Genomic DNA, 17368 nt, shown 5'->3' on the forward strand with positions numbered 1-17368 from the left:
AAGTATCTTGTGTATGAAGCATTTTGTGTATGAAAGAGGTTTGAATAGCGACCATAGTCTCAACTAACAAAGCAATTTAATATGTGAAATGAAGAATAACAATGACTTTAACAAGGGAAGAATTCCATGCTCTAGTTTCACACAATGAACATGGGTTGATTTTCATAAAAAAAGGTGGGCTAAGTGATGTGGCAAAGGCTGTATAACTTATCCAACCCTTTAAACTGGAAAAGGCATGATGATGACATAGAAATATATATATATATATATATATATATATATATATATATATATATATATATATATATGAAATCCTCCCCTCTTTTTTTTTTTTTTTTTTTTTTTTTTTTCCAAAAGAAGGAAGAGAGAAGGGGGCCAGGTGAAGATTTTCCCTCAGAGGCCCAGTCCTCTGTTCTTAACGCTACCTTGCTAACGCGGGAAATGGCGAATAGTTTGAAAAAAAAAAAATATATATATATATATATATATATATATATATATATATATATATATATCTTTCTTTGATACTATTCGCCATTTCCCGCATTAGCGAGGTAGCGTTGAGAACAGAGGACTGGGCCTTTGAGGGAATATCCTCACCTGGCCCCTTCTCTGTTCCCTCTTTTGGAAAATTGAAAAAAAAAAAATAAAGCGAGAGGGGAGGATTTCCAGCCCCCCGCTCCCTCCCTTTTTAGTCGCCTTCTACGACACGCAGGGAATACGTGGGAAGTATTCTTTCTCCCCTATCCCTAGGGATAATATATATATATAAATATATTTTCTTTTTCTTTCGTACTATTCGCCATTTCCCGCAATAGCGAGGTAGCATTAAGAACAGAGGACTGGGCCTAAGAGGGAATATCCTCACCTGGCCCCCTTCTCTGTGCCTTCTTTTGGAAAATTGAAAAAAACGAGAGGGGAGGATTTCCAGCCACCCGCTCCCTCCCCTTTTAGTCGCCTTCTACGACACGCAGGGAATACGTGGGAAGTATTCTTTCTCCCCTATCCCAAGGGATACCCTATATATATATATATATATATATATATATATATATATATATATATATATATATATATATTTTTTTTTTTTTTTGCTTTGTCGCTGTCTCCTGCGTTTGCGAGGTAGAGCAAGGAAACAGACGAAAGAAATGGCCCAACCCACCCCCATACACATGTATATACATACGTCCACACACACAAATATACATACCTACACAGCTTTCCATGGTTTACCTTAGACGCTTCACATGCCTTGATTCAATCCACTGACAGCACGTCAACCCCGGTATACCACATCGCTCCAATTCACTCTATTCCTTGCCCTCCTTTCACCCTCCTGCATGTTCAGGCCCCGATCACACAAAATCTTTTTCACTCCATCTTTCCACCTCCAATTTGGTCTCCCTCTTCTCCTCGTTCCCTCCACCTCCGACACATATATCCTCTTGGTCAATCTTTCCTCACTCATTCTCTCCATGTGACCAAACCATTTCAAAACACCCTCTTCTGCTCTCTCAACCACGCTCTTTTTATTTCCACACATCTCTCTTACCCTTATGTTACTTACTCGATCAAACCACCTCACACCACACATTGTCCTCAAACATCTCATTTCCAGCACATCCATCCTCCTGCGCACAACTCTATCCATAGTCCACGCCTCGCAACCATACAACATTGTTGGAACCACTATTCCTTCAAACATACCCATTCTTGCTTTCCGAGATAATGTTCTCGACTTCCACACATTCTTCAAGGCTCCCAGAATTTTCGCCCCCTCCCCCACCCTATGATCCACTTCCGCTTCCATGGTTCCATCCGCTGCCAGATCCACTCCCAGATATCTAAAACACTTCACTTCCTCCAGTTTTTCTCCATTCAAACTCACCTCCCAATTGACTTGACCCTCAACCCTACTGTACCTAATAACCTTGCTCTTATTCACATTTACTCTTAACTTTCTTCTTTCACACACTTTACCAAACTCAGTCACCAGCTTCTGCAGTTTCTCACATGAATCAGCCACCAGCGCTGTATCATCAGCGAACAACAACTGACTCACTTCCCAAGCTCTCTCATGAATATATATATTCATGTGAGAAACTGCAGAAGCTGGTGACTGAGTTTGGTAAAGTGTGTGAAAGAAGAAAGTTAAGAGTAAATGTGAATAAGAGCAAGGTAATTAGGTACAGTAGGGGTGAGGGTCAAGTCAATTGGGAGGTAAGTTTGAATGGAGAAAAACTGGAGGTAGTTAAGTGTTTTAGATATCTGGGAGTGGATCTGGCAGCGGATGGAACCATGGAAGCGGAAGTGGATCATAGGGTGGGGGAGGGGGGCGAAAATCCTGGCAGCCTTGAAGAATGTGTGGAAGTCGAGAACATTATCTCGGAAAGCAAAAATGGGTATGTTTGAAGGAATAGTGGTTCCAGCAATGTTGTATGGTTGCGAGGCGTGGGCTATGGATAGAGTTGTGCGCAGGAGGATGGATGTGCTGGAAATGAGATGTTTAAGGACAATGTGTGGTGTGAGGTGGTTTGATCGAGTAAGTAACGTAAGGGTAAGAGAGATGTGTGGAAATAAAAAGAGCGTGGTTGAGAGAGCAGAAGAGGGTGTTTTGAAATGGTTTGGGCATATGGAGAGAATGAGTGAGGAAAGATTGACCTAGAGGATATATGTGTCGGAGGTGGAGGGAACGAGGAGAAGTGGGAGACCAAATTGGAGGTGGAAAGATGTAGTGAAAAAGATTTTGAGTGATCGGGGCCTGAACATGCAGGAGGGTGAAAGGAGGGCAAGGAATAGAGTGAATTGGATCGATGTGGTATACCGGGGTTGACGTGCTGTCAGTGGATTGAATCAGGGCATGCGAAGCATCTGGGGTAAACCATGGAAAGCTGTGTAGGTATGTATATTTGCGTGTGTGGACGTATGTATATACATGTGTATGGGGGTGGGTTGGGCCATTTCTTTCGTCTGTTTCCTTGCGCTACCTCGCAAACGCGGGACACAGCGACAAAGCAAAAAAAAAAAAAGAAAAAAAAAAAAAAAAAAAAAATATATATATATATATATATATATATATATATATATATATATATATATGGGAGCGGGGGGCTGGAAATCCTCCCCTTTCGTTTGTAATTTTCCAAAAGAAGGAACAGAGAAGGGGGCCAAGTGAGGATACTCCCTCAAAGGCTAAATCCTCTGTTCTTAACGCTACCTCACTAATGCGGGAAATGGCAAATAGTATAAAAAGGAAAAAAAAAAAATATATATATATATATATATATATATATATATATATATATATATATATATATATTATCCCTGGGGATAGGGGATGAAGAATACTTCCCACGTATTCCCTGCGTGTCGTAGAAGGCAACTAAAAGGGGAGGGAGCGGGAGGCTGGAAATCCTCCCCTCTCATTTTTTTTTTTCTTTTTTTTTACTTTTCCAAAAGAAGGAACAGAGGGTGGCCAGGTGAGGATATTCCACAAAGGTCCAGTCCTCTGTTCTTAATGCTACCTCGCTAATGCGGGAAATGGCGGATAGTTTAAAAGAAAGAAAGAAAGATATATATATATATATATATATATATATATATATATATATATATATATATATATATATATATATATATATATATATATATATATATTTTTCCTAACCCTCTCACTTTGCACACCACCTCGACCAAAACACCCTATGTCTGCCACTCTATCATCAAACACATTCAACAAACCTTCAAAATACTCACTGGTAAACAGAGAAGAGGTAGTAAAAGCTTTGCGGAAGATGAAAGCCGGCAAGGCAGCGGGGTTGGATGGTATTGCTGTGGAATTTATTAAAAAAGGGGGTGACTGTATTGTTGACTAGTTGGTAAGGTTATTTAATGTATGTATGACTCATGGTGAGGTGCCTGAGGATTGGCGGAAGGCCTGCATAGTGCCATTGTACAAAGGCAAAGGGGACAAAGGTGAGTGCTCAAATTACAGAGGTATAAGTTTGTTGAGTATTCCTGGGAAATTATATTGGAGGGTATTGATTGAGAGGGTGAAGGCATGTACAGAGCATCAGACTGGGGAAGAGCAGTGTGGTTTCAGAAGTGGCAGAAGATGTGTGGATCAGGTGTTTGCTTTGAAGAATGTATGCGAGACATACTTAGAAAAGCAAATGGATTTGTATGTAGCATTTATGGATCTGGAGAAGGCATATGATAAGAGTTGATGGAGATGCTCTGTGGAAGATATTAAGAATATATGGTACGGGAGGCAAGTTGTTAGAAGCAGTGAAAAGTTTTTATCGAGGATGTAAGGCATGCGTGCGTGTAGGAAGAGAGGAAAGTGATTGGTTCTCAGTGAATGTAGGTTTGCGGCAGGGGTGTGTGATGTCTCCATGGCTGCTTAATATGTTTATGGATGGGGTTGTTAGGGAGGTGAATGCAAGAGTTTTGGAAAGAGGGGCAAGTATGCAGTCTATTGTGGATGAGAGAGTGTGGGAAGTGAGTCAGTTGTTGTTCGCTGATGATACAGCGCTGGTGGCTGATTCATGTGAGAAACTGCAGAAGCTGGTGACTGAGTTTGGTAAAGTGTGTGAGAGAAGAAAGATGAGAGTAAATGTGAATAAGAGCAAGGTTATTAGGTTCAGTAGGGTTGAGGGTCAAGTCAATTGGGAGGTAGGTTTGAATGGAGAAAGACTGGAGGAAGTGAAGTATTTTAGATATCTGGGAGTGGATTTGGCATAAGATGGAACCATGGAAGTGGAAGTGAATCATAGGGTGGGGGAGGGGGCGAAAGTTCTGTGAGCATTGAAGAGTGTGTGGAAGTCAAGAACATTATCTCGGAAAGCAAAAATGGGTATATCTGAAGGAATAGTGGTTCCAACAATGTTGTATGGTTGTGAGGCATGGGCTATCGATAGAGTTGTGCGCAGGAGGGTGGATGTGCTGGAAATGAGATGTTTGAGGACAATATGTGGTGTGAGGTGGTTTGATCGAGAAAGTAATAATAGGGTAAGAGAGATGTGTGGTAATAAAAAGAGTGTGGTTGAGAGAGCAGAAGAGGGTATTTTGAAATGGTTTGGTCACATGGAGAGAATGAGTGAGGAAAGATTGACAAAGAGTATATGTGTGTCAGAGGTGGAGGGAACGAGGAGAAGTGGGAGACCAAATTGGAGGTGGAAAGATGGAGTGAAAAAGATTTTGAGTGATCGGGGCCTGAACATGCAGGAGGGTGAAAGGCGTGCAAGGAATAGAGTGAACTGGAACGATGTGGTATACCGGGGCCCACATGCTGTCAATAAGTTGAACCAGGGCATGTGAAGCATCTGGGGTAAACCATGAAAGTCCTATGGGGCCTGGATGTGGAAAGGGAGCTGTGGTTTCGGTGCATTATTACATGACAGCTAGAGACTGAGTGTGAACGAATGGGGCCTTTGTTGTCTTTTCCTAGCACTACCTTGCACATGTGAGGGGGGGAGGAGGTTGTTATTACATGTGTGGCGAGGTGGCGATGAGAATGGATAAAGGCAGACAGTATGAATTATGTACATGTGTATTTATGTATATGTCTGTGTGTGTATATATATGTATACGTTGAGATGTATAGGTATGTATATTTGCGTGTGTGGACGTGTATGTATATACATGTGTATGTGGGTGGGTTGGGCCATTCTTTCGTCTGTTTCCTTGCGCTACCTCGCTAACGTGGGAGACAGCGACAAAGCAAAATAATAATAATAATAAAAATTATATATATATATATATATATATATATATATATATATATATATATATATATATATATATATATATATATATATTTTATTTATAATAAATATAAATAAAATATATAGTTTAGTTACAGGGTTTCATATGCTGTAAGAACTTTTGAAACCTAAAAAGATAAGGATTCCATCTAAGAAATGTAACCTCAAACCACTATGCTAATCAATTTACTAAAATGAAACTAATACTTATTACCATGCCACTTAACCACAGATTCACACTACCCTCCAAAAATTAATTGTTAACCAATGAAACCACTGACAGCCTGGATGGTCAGGTTTCTCACTGCCTACTAAATGCAAATGAATAGGCAAACCAACACCTTTTTGTGCAGTAACAAATTTAACCAGTATGGGGAAGGAGCCCTGCACTGTTGGGGTCCCATCTTTCAAATTTCCTTTGCTATCATACAAACTTTAATCTTTACACTGTTAACGTTTACTGTTATTGGAAAGGATCACAATTTTGCGCGTTTACTGTTATAACACTTTGCTTATTTCATTTTTCTAAAAAACCAACATGTTTATATTCAGCAGCTATTCCAAGGGCCTGCTCAACATATTAGGCTCTCCAAGCTTTATCATACACATGTAAAATTGTCAAAGAATGAAACAAAGAGTATAGGAATTGTACTGTTGGTCACTTGAACATCATCTTATATGTAAACAATGTAGTATTTATTTTGGAATAAATGTAGTTCAAGTGACTGACTAATACCTTCAACAATAAACTCATTATCTTCTATGGTGAGCTAGAGAATATTATCATTTTTATTATATTTTTTTTTATTATACTTTGTCGCTGTCTCCCGCGTTTGCGAGGTAGCGCAAGGAAACAGACGAAAGAAATGGCCCAACCCCCCCCCCCATACACATGTATATACATACGTCCACACACGCAAATATACATACCTACACAGCTTTCCATGGTTTACCCCAGACGCTTCACATGCCTTGCTTCAATCCACTGACAGCACGTCAACCCCGGTATACCACATCGCTCCAATTCACTCTATTCCTTGCCCTCCTTTCACCCTCCTGCATGTTCAGGCCCCGATCACACAAAATCTTTTTCACTCCATCTTTCCACCTCCAATTTGGTCTCCCTCTTCTCCTTGTTCCCTTCACCTCCGACACATATATCCTCTTGGTCAATCTTTCCTCACTCATCCTCTCCATGTGCCCAAACCACTTCAAAACACCCTCTTCTGCTCTCTCAACCACGCTCTTTTTATTTCCACACATCTCTCTTACCCTTACGTTACTCACTCGATCAAACCACCTCACACCACACATTGTCCTCAAACATCTCATTTCCAGCACATCCATCCTCCTGCGCACAACTCTATCCATAGCCCACGCCTCGCAACCATACAACATTGTTGGAACCACTATTCCTTCAAACATACCCATTTTTGCTTTCCGAGATAATGTTCTCGACTTCCACACATTTTTCAAGGCCCCCAGGATTTTCGCCCCCTCCCCCACCCTATGATCCACTTCCGCTTCCATGGTTCCATCCGCTGCCAGATCCACTCCCAGATATCTAAAACACTTCACTTCCTCCAGTTTTTCTCCATTCAAACTCACCTCCCAATTGACTTGACCCTCAACCCTACTGTACCTAATAACCTTGCTCTTATTCACATTTACTCTTAACTTTCTTCTTCCACACACTTTTCCAAACTCATTTTTATTATATTATTATTATACTTTGTCGCTGTCTCCCACATTAGTGAGGTAGCGCAAGGAAACAGTCAAAGGAAGGGCCCAACCCACCCACATACACATGTATATACATACACGTCCACACACACACCCACATATACATACCTATACATTTCAACGTGTACATATGTATACATACACAGACATATACATATATATACACATGTACATAATTCATACTTGCTGTCATTATTCATTCCCGTCACCACCCCGCCACACATGAAATGACAACCCCCTCCCTCCGCGCACACACGTGAGGAAAAGACAACAAAGGCCACATTCATTCACACTCGGTCTCTAGCTGTCATGTATAATGCACCGAAACCACAGCTCCCTCTCCATTTCCAGGCCCTACAAACTTTCCATGGTTTACCCCAGATGCTTCACATGCCCTGGTTCAATCCACTGATAGCACGTTGACCCCGGTATACCACATCGTTCCAGTTCACTCAATCCCTTGCACGCCTTTCACCCTCCTGCATGTTCAAGCCCCAATCGCTCAAAATCTTCTTCACTCCATCCTTGCACCTCCAATTTGGTCTCCCACTTCTCCTCGTTACCTCCACCTCTGACATATATATCCTCTTAGTCAATCTTTCCTTATTCATTCTCTCCATGTGACCAAACCATTTCAAAACACCCTCTTCTGCTCTCTCAACCACACTCTTTTTATTACCACACATCTCTCTTACCCTTTCATTACTTACTCGATCAAACCACCTCACACCACATATTGTCCTCAAACATCTCATTTCCAACACATTCACCCTCCTCCGAACAACCTTATCTATAGCCCACGCCTCGCAACCGTATGACATTGTTGGAACCACTATTCCTTCAAACATTCCCATTTTTGCTTTCCGAGATAATGTTCTCGCCTTCCATACATTTTTCAACGCTCCCACAACCTTCGCCTCCTCCCACACCCAGTGACTCACTTCCGCTTCCATGGTTCCATCTTCTGCCAAATCCACTCCCAGACATCTAAAACACTTCACTTCCTCCAGTTTTCCTCCATTCAAACTTGCCTCCCAATTGACTTGGCCCTCAACCCTACTCTACCTAATAACCTTGCTCTTATTCACATTTACTCTCAGCTTTCTTCTTTCATACACTTTACCAAACTCAGTCACCCGCTTCTGCAGTTTCTCACCCAAATCAGCCACCAGCACTGTATAATCAACAAACAACAACTGACTCACTTCCCAAGCACTCTCATCCACAAAAGACTGCATACTTGCCCCTCTCTCCAAAACTCTTGCATTCACCTCCCTAACAACCCCATCCATAAACAAATTAAACAACCATGGAGACATCACGCACCCCTGCCATGAACTGACATTCACTGGGAACCGATCACTTTCCTCTCTTCCTACATGTACACATGCCTTTCATCCTCGATAAAAACTTTTCGCTGCTTCTAGCAACTTACCTCCCACACCATATACTCTTAATACCTTCCACTGAGCATCTCTATCAACTCTAGCATATCCCTTCTCCAGATCCATAAATGCTACATACAAATCCATTTGTCTTTCTAAGTATTTCTCACATAAATTCTTCAAAGTAAACACCTGATCCACACATCCTCTACCACTTCTGAAACCACACTGCTCTTCCCCAATCTGATGCTTTGTACATGCCTTCATCCTCTCAATCAATACCCTCAATCAATACCTAATTTCCCAGGAACACTTAACAAACTTCAACCTCTGTAATTTGAGCACTCACCTTTATCCCCTTTGCCTCTGAACAATGGCACTATGCATGCATTCCCCTAATCCTCAGGCACTTCACCATGAGCCATACATACATTGAATATCCTCACCAACCAGTCAACAACACACTCACCCCCTTCTTTAATAAATTCCACTGCAATACCATCCAAACCCGCCGACTTGCCGGCTTTTATCTTCCGCAAGGCTTTCACTACCTCTTCTCTGTTTACCAAACCATTCTCCCCGACCCTCTCACTTCGCACACCACCTCGACCAAAACACTCTATATCTGCCACTCTGTCATCCAGCATATTCAACAAACCTTCAAAATACTCACTCCATCTTCTCACATCACCACTACTTGTTATTGCCTCCCCATTAGCCCCCTTCACCGATGTTCCCATTTGTTCTCTTCTCTTATGCACTTTATTTACCTTCTTCCAAAACATCTTTTTATTTTACCTATGATTAGATGATACTCTCCTATCCCAACTCTCATTTGCCCTCTTTTTCACCTCTTGCACCTTTCTCTTGATCTCTTGCCTTTTTCTTTTATACATCTCCCAGTAATTTGCACTATTTCCCTGCAAAAATTGTCCAAATGCCTCTCTCTTCTCTTTCACTAATAATCTTACTTCTTCATCCCACCACTCACTACCCTTTCTAATCTGCCCACCTCCCACTCTTCTCATGCCACAAGCATCTTTTGCGCAAGCCATCACTGCTTCCCTAAATACATCCCATTCCTCCCCACTCCCCTTGTGTCCTTTGCTCTCACCTTTTTCCATTCTGCACTCAGTCTCTCCTGGTACTTCCTCACACAAGTCTCCTTCCCAAGCTCACTTACTCTCACCATTCTCTTCACCCCAACATTTTCTCTTCTTTTCTGAAAACCTCTACAAATCTTCACCTTCACCTCTACAAGATAATGATCAGACATCCCTCCAGTTGCACCTTTCAGCACATTAACATCCAATAGTCTCTTTTTCACGCGCTTATCAATTAACACGTAATCCAATATAGAGAATATATTTATTAAAATTCACAAATAAGTATTACATAAACCTAATGGCAGATATAGCTTGCTTCCTGGGCACTAAAGGAGTACTTCCAGAAATAGATTGTTGGGGCAGGAGGACGTAAATAGCTAACATAAATGCAGTTCCTACAAATTGCGTGTTCCTATATCGAGGGGACCCCATATTATTTGGATTGAATACAAAACAGCCCTTAAAAGGGGTGGTATATGACTGAATACTCATACAGGCGTGAGAAGCATTGCCAAAGCAATTTCAACCTTATGCAACATAAATAGCTGCTCCATGTTTGACAACAGTGCCAACTGAAAATATGAATACTTTGCTGCTTAGCAACTACAACAAATGCCAGAGCTCTCACTGGTCACAAGTGAATCATCTATTATTGGAAAATCTTATAAAGACTTTGAAAGGGCTATCAACAAAAAGGAGAAAAAGATCTACCTAAAACTGTCAACAATGTACAGTATGATAAACAGGTCCATCTTAAAAAAATGAGACCTTAACCTGAGCAAAGATATCACTGATTTTCCCACTGTTTCATGTTTTGGAATCCTTAACCTAATTCTGACTCTTCTATCACTGTATCATCATTAAATCCACAATTTCATTGATGCATTAGGCACTGAATTTTCACATACATTAAGTATTTGGTCTCTATCGTTTTCACTTTGCACACCAAACTGATTCATCAAGACCAACATCTTTATTCACACCACCCATGCACCAAATTGCTTGCATTGCATTTGTTGCTAAATAATTTCTCTGGCATCCTTATTTGAAATATCCCTTCCATAATTGATTCTACCACTTTATTCATGTATTTTTCCCACTATCTCTCATCCATGCACTTTCAACTGTATTACTATACATATACATTTGCCTTACCAATCTATCATCTGCCTTATTTTCTATGTTCTATGGGAATTCTTTTCTACAAAAAATTCATCCATGCAACACTGTAATTATATTTTACTTACACTTATCTCACATCTTCAGTTCTTTCATACATCATTCTTCTAATTCTAACTACAGTTTATTCAACTCTACTACTCTTCTCCTCTATCTTTCATATATCAGTGGTGGAATAAGCACTCCTTCTTGCATAATATACTTTTCATTTTTTCATTTACCAAAGCTTGTAGTGCACCTCCAATTTTTCTTCCTTGCACACCTTTTCATTAAGCTTCAACAATCCCACTAACACAAAATCCCAAAACACAAAAACCCATCCACAGCCTCCAATTCTCTATTTTTAGAATTATATTTTTACATTGTGACATCCCAGTCTTGCAAAAAACTAGAATGGAAGAGAACTGAAGCTGCTACAGATGTAAGCAGGCAGTGCTAAGCAAGTGGCTGTATCAAAGGAGGACATGGATACTGTGGAATAATGAGGTCAATCTGATGAAGTACAATGGAGGAAGATGCTTAATGTGAATATGATTACCAGCAAAACTAATATCTAAAAGAGATTGGATATCGCTGAGTAAAGTTTGACTCTTGACATCATTAATATTCATAAAATTCCAGCATAAGGATTATTATATGTGCAGATTCTGAACTGAATCACTTGAAATTCATTGACCATGACTCATTAGACAGTGATTAAATTTTCAGCAATGCATAGTAAGTGCTAATGAATCGTAAACAAAAATGTTTACTCTGTTTCAAATGTTGGAATCAAGGTTGTTTCTTTCTGACTGTATGCATTCTATTTCATAGGTTTTCTCAGAAATTTGCCACAGTATGCAATAAGCATTGAAGCATTTGTATTATTATCAAAAACAGCAATGAACATTAAGGAGAAATACTGCTTGCACAGCACAATGACTATCTGATGCTGAAGGGGTACAGGTCTCCCAATTCCAAAGTACAGTGTCACCAAAGTATACTATCAAAGGCAGAGATTCCAATCACATATCCCAGAAAGGCTAGTGTCTGCCACTAACTTAATCCATGCGATGGTTTGTTATTGTCAAATGTAAATGTACTCATAATATAATACCATGGGAAAGACACCCTGAACCATTTAATACAACAATGTTGTACCACTGAACTACAGAGGATTTGTCAAGCTGCTATATCCCAAACAATGAAATATTCCAATGATCATCATCAAAATAATCATACCAAATCCCTTACCAGTAGTCAGAGAAAAATCTGTAAGTTCTTAATTACTACTACCTTGCTACATCAAAAGTCAATTTTCATTAGCCTTAAGCATATTCCACCATTCCCAGGCTGTTGAATGAAAGACTTCTTCCAAAATTTAGGGAATATATTCATACCTGGTACAATAATTCTAAATTATTGACATGCAAATATACAACTCCTAAACTCTGCTGTACATTTACCTATTCTGAAGACAAGTTCTCAAAATTACTGCACTGTGAAGAATGATATATTAAAAATTTCTTTTGCCTGATATCTGCCATCACCTTGACCTGTTAAAAAGTGCACAGTGATATGGTATTAAAGTATTTGTTTATCATCACTTCTTATCAAATAATTAAATACCATACACTATCCTATGTGAAACCTTAAAGACACCTGATTTTAGTGTAATTCACTAACTGGAAATAATGTCACTCTCTCACCTTGCTCTTTGTGAGATCTCCAGCAAGCTCATGGCTGTGCCCATGAGCATGTCCATTCCCACAAAATAAATTGTGGAACCGTTCCAGAAAAAGGAATATAATTATTCCCCCTAGGGCTGTGAAGCCGTAGAATGCATGAAGTACATGCGTGTTGCTGCCAGATGAAACTTCCATGTTGATAGCCTGAGGTAGCAATCACAAATCATTATGCATCAGTGACTGAATAGATCTTTCATTTCTCTACAGATGTTTAACAACTATTAATTTCATGTCAGCATATGAGGTAACATACATTAAATGAATAGAGTAACTAACATGAGGAAGAAGATGAATCAGGGCATCTCCTGCTAGAGTTCCAACGGCCAGGGCCATTAGGAACTGATTGACTCGGTCATAATGCTGGGCACGTTTGAGTGCTGGAATCAGCATGATGCACGCCAACCCCACCAGTCCGATGATGATCATGCTTACTATTGCTCCAATCCAGTTTTCTGTAAAACCAAAAAAACATGTTTGTGGAAAACATGTTAAAACAAGAAACTACAACAATACATGTCATAAAGCAACTTAATGATAGACTGAAAAAGTATTCATCAATACAAGGGGACCTTTCAAACCGTACAGTAAATCAAACATGTCACAGGATACAATACTGTACAGTGGAAGTCCGATCATCGAACCATTAAACCATGCTGGGGCCTGCAACAAGGTGGAAAAGTTGATACCTGGATATTTTTTATGATAATGTATCCAAGAAATATTTAAGGCATAAAACTGAAAAAATATCAAAATAAATCCATTATGCAATGCTGTTCTGCATAAATATTCACTAGATGTGGGTGAAGTGGAACATCCACTATAACAGTTTCACCTATGTTAGACTCCAGGAATAGTCTAGCCCTGTGCTCACCTTTTCCACTGCATCTTATAACATGTATTAATCATGCTGATCAATAGCTGAAATATTTTGGAAATGAAAGTAGCTAATCTTTGATAATTATGGGGCATTGAGCAAGAATATGATGCTTATTACTGTTAACTGGCCCTAGGTTTGAAGATAAAGCGTAGATCTCAATATGTATGATTTGTATGGTGTTGAGGGAAGATCTAACAACCCTGAGCATGGGAAGTGGAAGATGTGATCAGAACACAGATAAAGCTTCACCCTACTTGCTGCTTATCATATCCTTTCAGGGAGTCTCCCAGAGCACATGTGTCACACTCATTTCCTAAAGTCTTGTCGATTAGTTGTTGTTTCATATCCCTAAGTCGGTACAGAAATTGAAGTTGGCTTAAAAACTGTAATCAGAGTGCAAGCCAATTTCTTTTTACAAATAAAATACAGTAAAATACTTGTTCCTTACAATACCTTGTGCTGGTTTTCTGTCATTCTGCTACAATGTTCTGCTCCAGTTGTGTAAGAGGCCATGTGTGACTGACTGTTGAGTGATTTTTTCAATGAATGTCAACAAGTGTGTGAACAGAGCAGAGAGCTTTTATACTTGTAGGGATGTGACTTTTGCATCACAGAAGTGTGCTAAAAACCCATTCATCAGGAAAGCCTACAATGTTTACTTTGGCTGTTAGGATAGGAACCAGGCCAAGAATTTGGCCCCACACATATTCTGCAATGCCTGTGCAACAAACCTTCACAGCTGGCTAAATCACAAAAGGTGATCTATGCCTTTTGCTGTGCCCATGGTGCAGAGGGAGCCAACAGCTCATGTCAGTGACTAATACTTTTGAATGCTGCCTCAGATCCAGCAATGTATTTCCAAGGAGGAAAAGTGGACTGAAGCTATCTGAATATACCATCTGCTATGCACCCAGTATCCTACAGAGAAGGACTTCCATTCTGGAACCACCAGACTCATTTTCCAGAGGATGAGCAACATGACAATATTTGTGAAACATGTGAGCCATCAGCATCAAGAGATCCAGATTTTACACCTAATGTGACATTCACTGAATTGCACTGGGTCAAACAAATGAATTAAGTTACTAGTGAACTCAAGACTACAACAGGGGAATCTCAATGAAAACATGACAGTTTCTGTGTTTCATGCCAGCCAGAAGGATTTCACTTTATTCTTTAAGAAGGAAGGTAACCTTGTCCTCTGCAACAATGTAGATGGGCTGATGAAAGTCCTCAATATAAATCATAAACCAGAGGAACAGAGATTGTTCATAGACTCATCAAAGATAAGTCAAAAGGCTGTTCTGCTACATGATGATAATGTGTTGTTGTTAATTCCAGTTGGTAATGCAGACCATATGGAAGAATCATATGACAGTATGAAGCATCTTTTAAACAGCATAAACTACAAATAATACTAATGGCAGCTTTTTGGTGATTTGAAGGTTGTTGCTATCTTGCTTTGACAGCAGCATGGCTACACAATTTAGCTGTGTCCTGTGTGAATGGGACAGTCTAGCAAAGACTTCCCATTACAACAAGAGGAACTGGGCTTCCTGATAATCGCTGGAACCAGGAACAAAGGACATACAGCAGCTACCACTGGTAAAATCCACTAACATTTTGCTACTGCCTCTGCACATCAAACTGAGCCTTATGAAGAACTTTATGAAGGCTATGGATAAAAACAGGCCAGCATTTAAGCATCTCAGAAGATTCCTAAGGTTCAGAGAGGCAAAAATCAAGGAGGGTGTTTTTGTTGGTCCACAGATCCATGATCTCTTCGGACATATGCAGCTCAACTGCTTCCTCATTGGTGATGAGAAGACAGCATGGAATGCTTTTTGGCTGATAGTAACCAGCTTTCTTGGAAATGTCATGTTTGACAACTCCAAGGAACTTGTGAAAAACCTGTTGTTATATTGTTACTCACTAGGATTTTTTCTGGCTACTGCAGTACACTCAGCAATGAGCATGGCAAATTTTTCTCTCAAGACATCTCTGCAATAGGGCAAATGGAGCTCAGCAGTGTTAGCAGACTATTACTGAATAGCAAAAAGAGATGCTCCAGGACTTGTATACAAGCAACAGGTGAAGAGACAATGAGTTTATCAGAGGTAAGCCAGTGACTGAACTGTCACCAATATAGTGTGTAACAAATGTAAAACATAAGATAGTGAATATTTCTTGGAAATGTTTTCACAGGAATTTTCTTGTTCAGCATCCCAAAATTCACAAAGGGAAACATGTAATCTCCAAAACATAAAATAAGTCAAAATCTGGTGATCAATGTCTCCTAAGGAAAACTTTACACCACCCACTACCACTTTGCATTGCTTCATGAGAAATTTAGTGATAAAACTTCAATGTGTTTAGCTCACAATGTGAAGAGATTACTTATTTTTTCTAATAAAATTAAATACTAATGAGAGAAGACATCCAGAAGCACAGCAAGGAACTCCAACAATGTAAACAAATGCAGAATGTTGTTTTAAGAGCAGTGATCAGTGGCCAACTCATAAAACATTAAAACTTTAACTTGGGCATCTAGAAGTCAGATAAATGAACTTTTCATGGATATTGGTAGCAATCAAATTTGGTTTAACTCTAACAGAAAGCTTGAGGTCACATAACTGGTCTCCAGCATACTGCACATGGTATAGAGTACAAGTGGGAACATAAGTGAAGGGAGCAGGTGGGGAAGTATTAACAGGTAGCGATGAAGAAAGGAGACGGAGTGAATATTTTGAAGGTTTGTTGATTGTGTTTGATGATAGTGGCAGATAAAGTGTGTTTTGGTCATGGTGGTGTGTAAAGTGAGAGGATCAGGGAGAATGGTTTGGTAAAGAGAAGAGATAGTGAAAGCTTTGTGGAAGATGAAATCTGGCAAGGTGGCGGGTTTGGATGGTATTGCAGTGGAATTTATTGAAAAAGGAGGCGACTGTGTTGTTGATTGGTTGGTGAGGATATTCAACACATGTATGGACCATGGTGAAGTGCCTGAGGATTGGTAGAATGCATGCATAGTGCCACTGTACAAAGGCAAAGGGGATAAAGGTGAGTGTTCAAACTAGAGAGGCATAAGTTTGTTGAGTATTCCTGGGAAATCATATGAGAGGGTACTGAATTAGAGGGTGAAGGCATGTACAGAGCATCAGATTGGGGAAGAGAAGTGTGGTTTCAGAAGTGGTAGAGGATGTGTGGATCAGGTGTTTGCTTTGAAGAATGTGTATGAGAAATACTTAAAAAAACAGAAGGATTTGTATGTAGCATTTATGGATCTGGAGAAGGTGTATGACAGAGTTGATAGAGATGCTTTGTGGAATATCTTAAGGGTAAGTTGCTGGAAGCAGTGAGAAGTTTTTACCAAGGATGTAAGGCATGTATAAGAGTAGGAAGAGAGGAGAGTGATGGTTTCCAATGAATATCAGACTGCACCAGGGGTGTATGATGTCCCAATGGGTGTTAAATTTGTTTACGGATGGGATGGTTAGGGAGGTAAATGCAAGAGTTTTGGAGAGATGGGCAAGTATGCAATCTGCTGGGGATGAGAGGGCCTGGGAAGTGAGTCAGTTGTTCGCCGATG

The 17368-nt window shown here is 40.0% G+C and overlaps 1 protein-coding gene across 5 annotated transcripts in view; it reads right to left on the reverse strand.

Annotated features, from left to right (window-relative positions):
• LOC139750273 (zinc transporter foi-like) overlaps positions 1 to 17368 on the reverse strand; it is a 258282-nt gene that overhangs the window by 61215 nt on the left and 179699 nt on the right. For all 5 annotated transcript variants that reach the window (XM_071664854.1, XM_071664855.1, XM_071664857.1 and 2 more), the window contains exons 5-6: positions 13182 to 13357; positions 12867 to 13049 (exon numbers count right to left, since the gene is read on the reverse strand). In XM_071664854.1, the coding sequence (XP_071520955.1) occupies positions 12867 to 13049; positions 13182 to 13357 (359 nt within the window). The remainder of the gene's footprint in view (positions 1 to 12866; positions 13050 to 13181; positions 13358 to 17368) is intronic.

Source organism: Panulirus ornatus, chromosome 9 (assembly GCF_036320965.1).
Source record: "Panulirus ornatus isolate Po-2019 chromosome 9, ASM3632096v1, whole genome shotgun sequence".
Taxonomy (NCBI): Eukaryota; Metazoa; Arthropoda; class Malacostraca; order Decapoda; family Palinuridae; genus Panulirus; species Panulirus ornatus.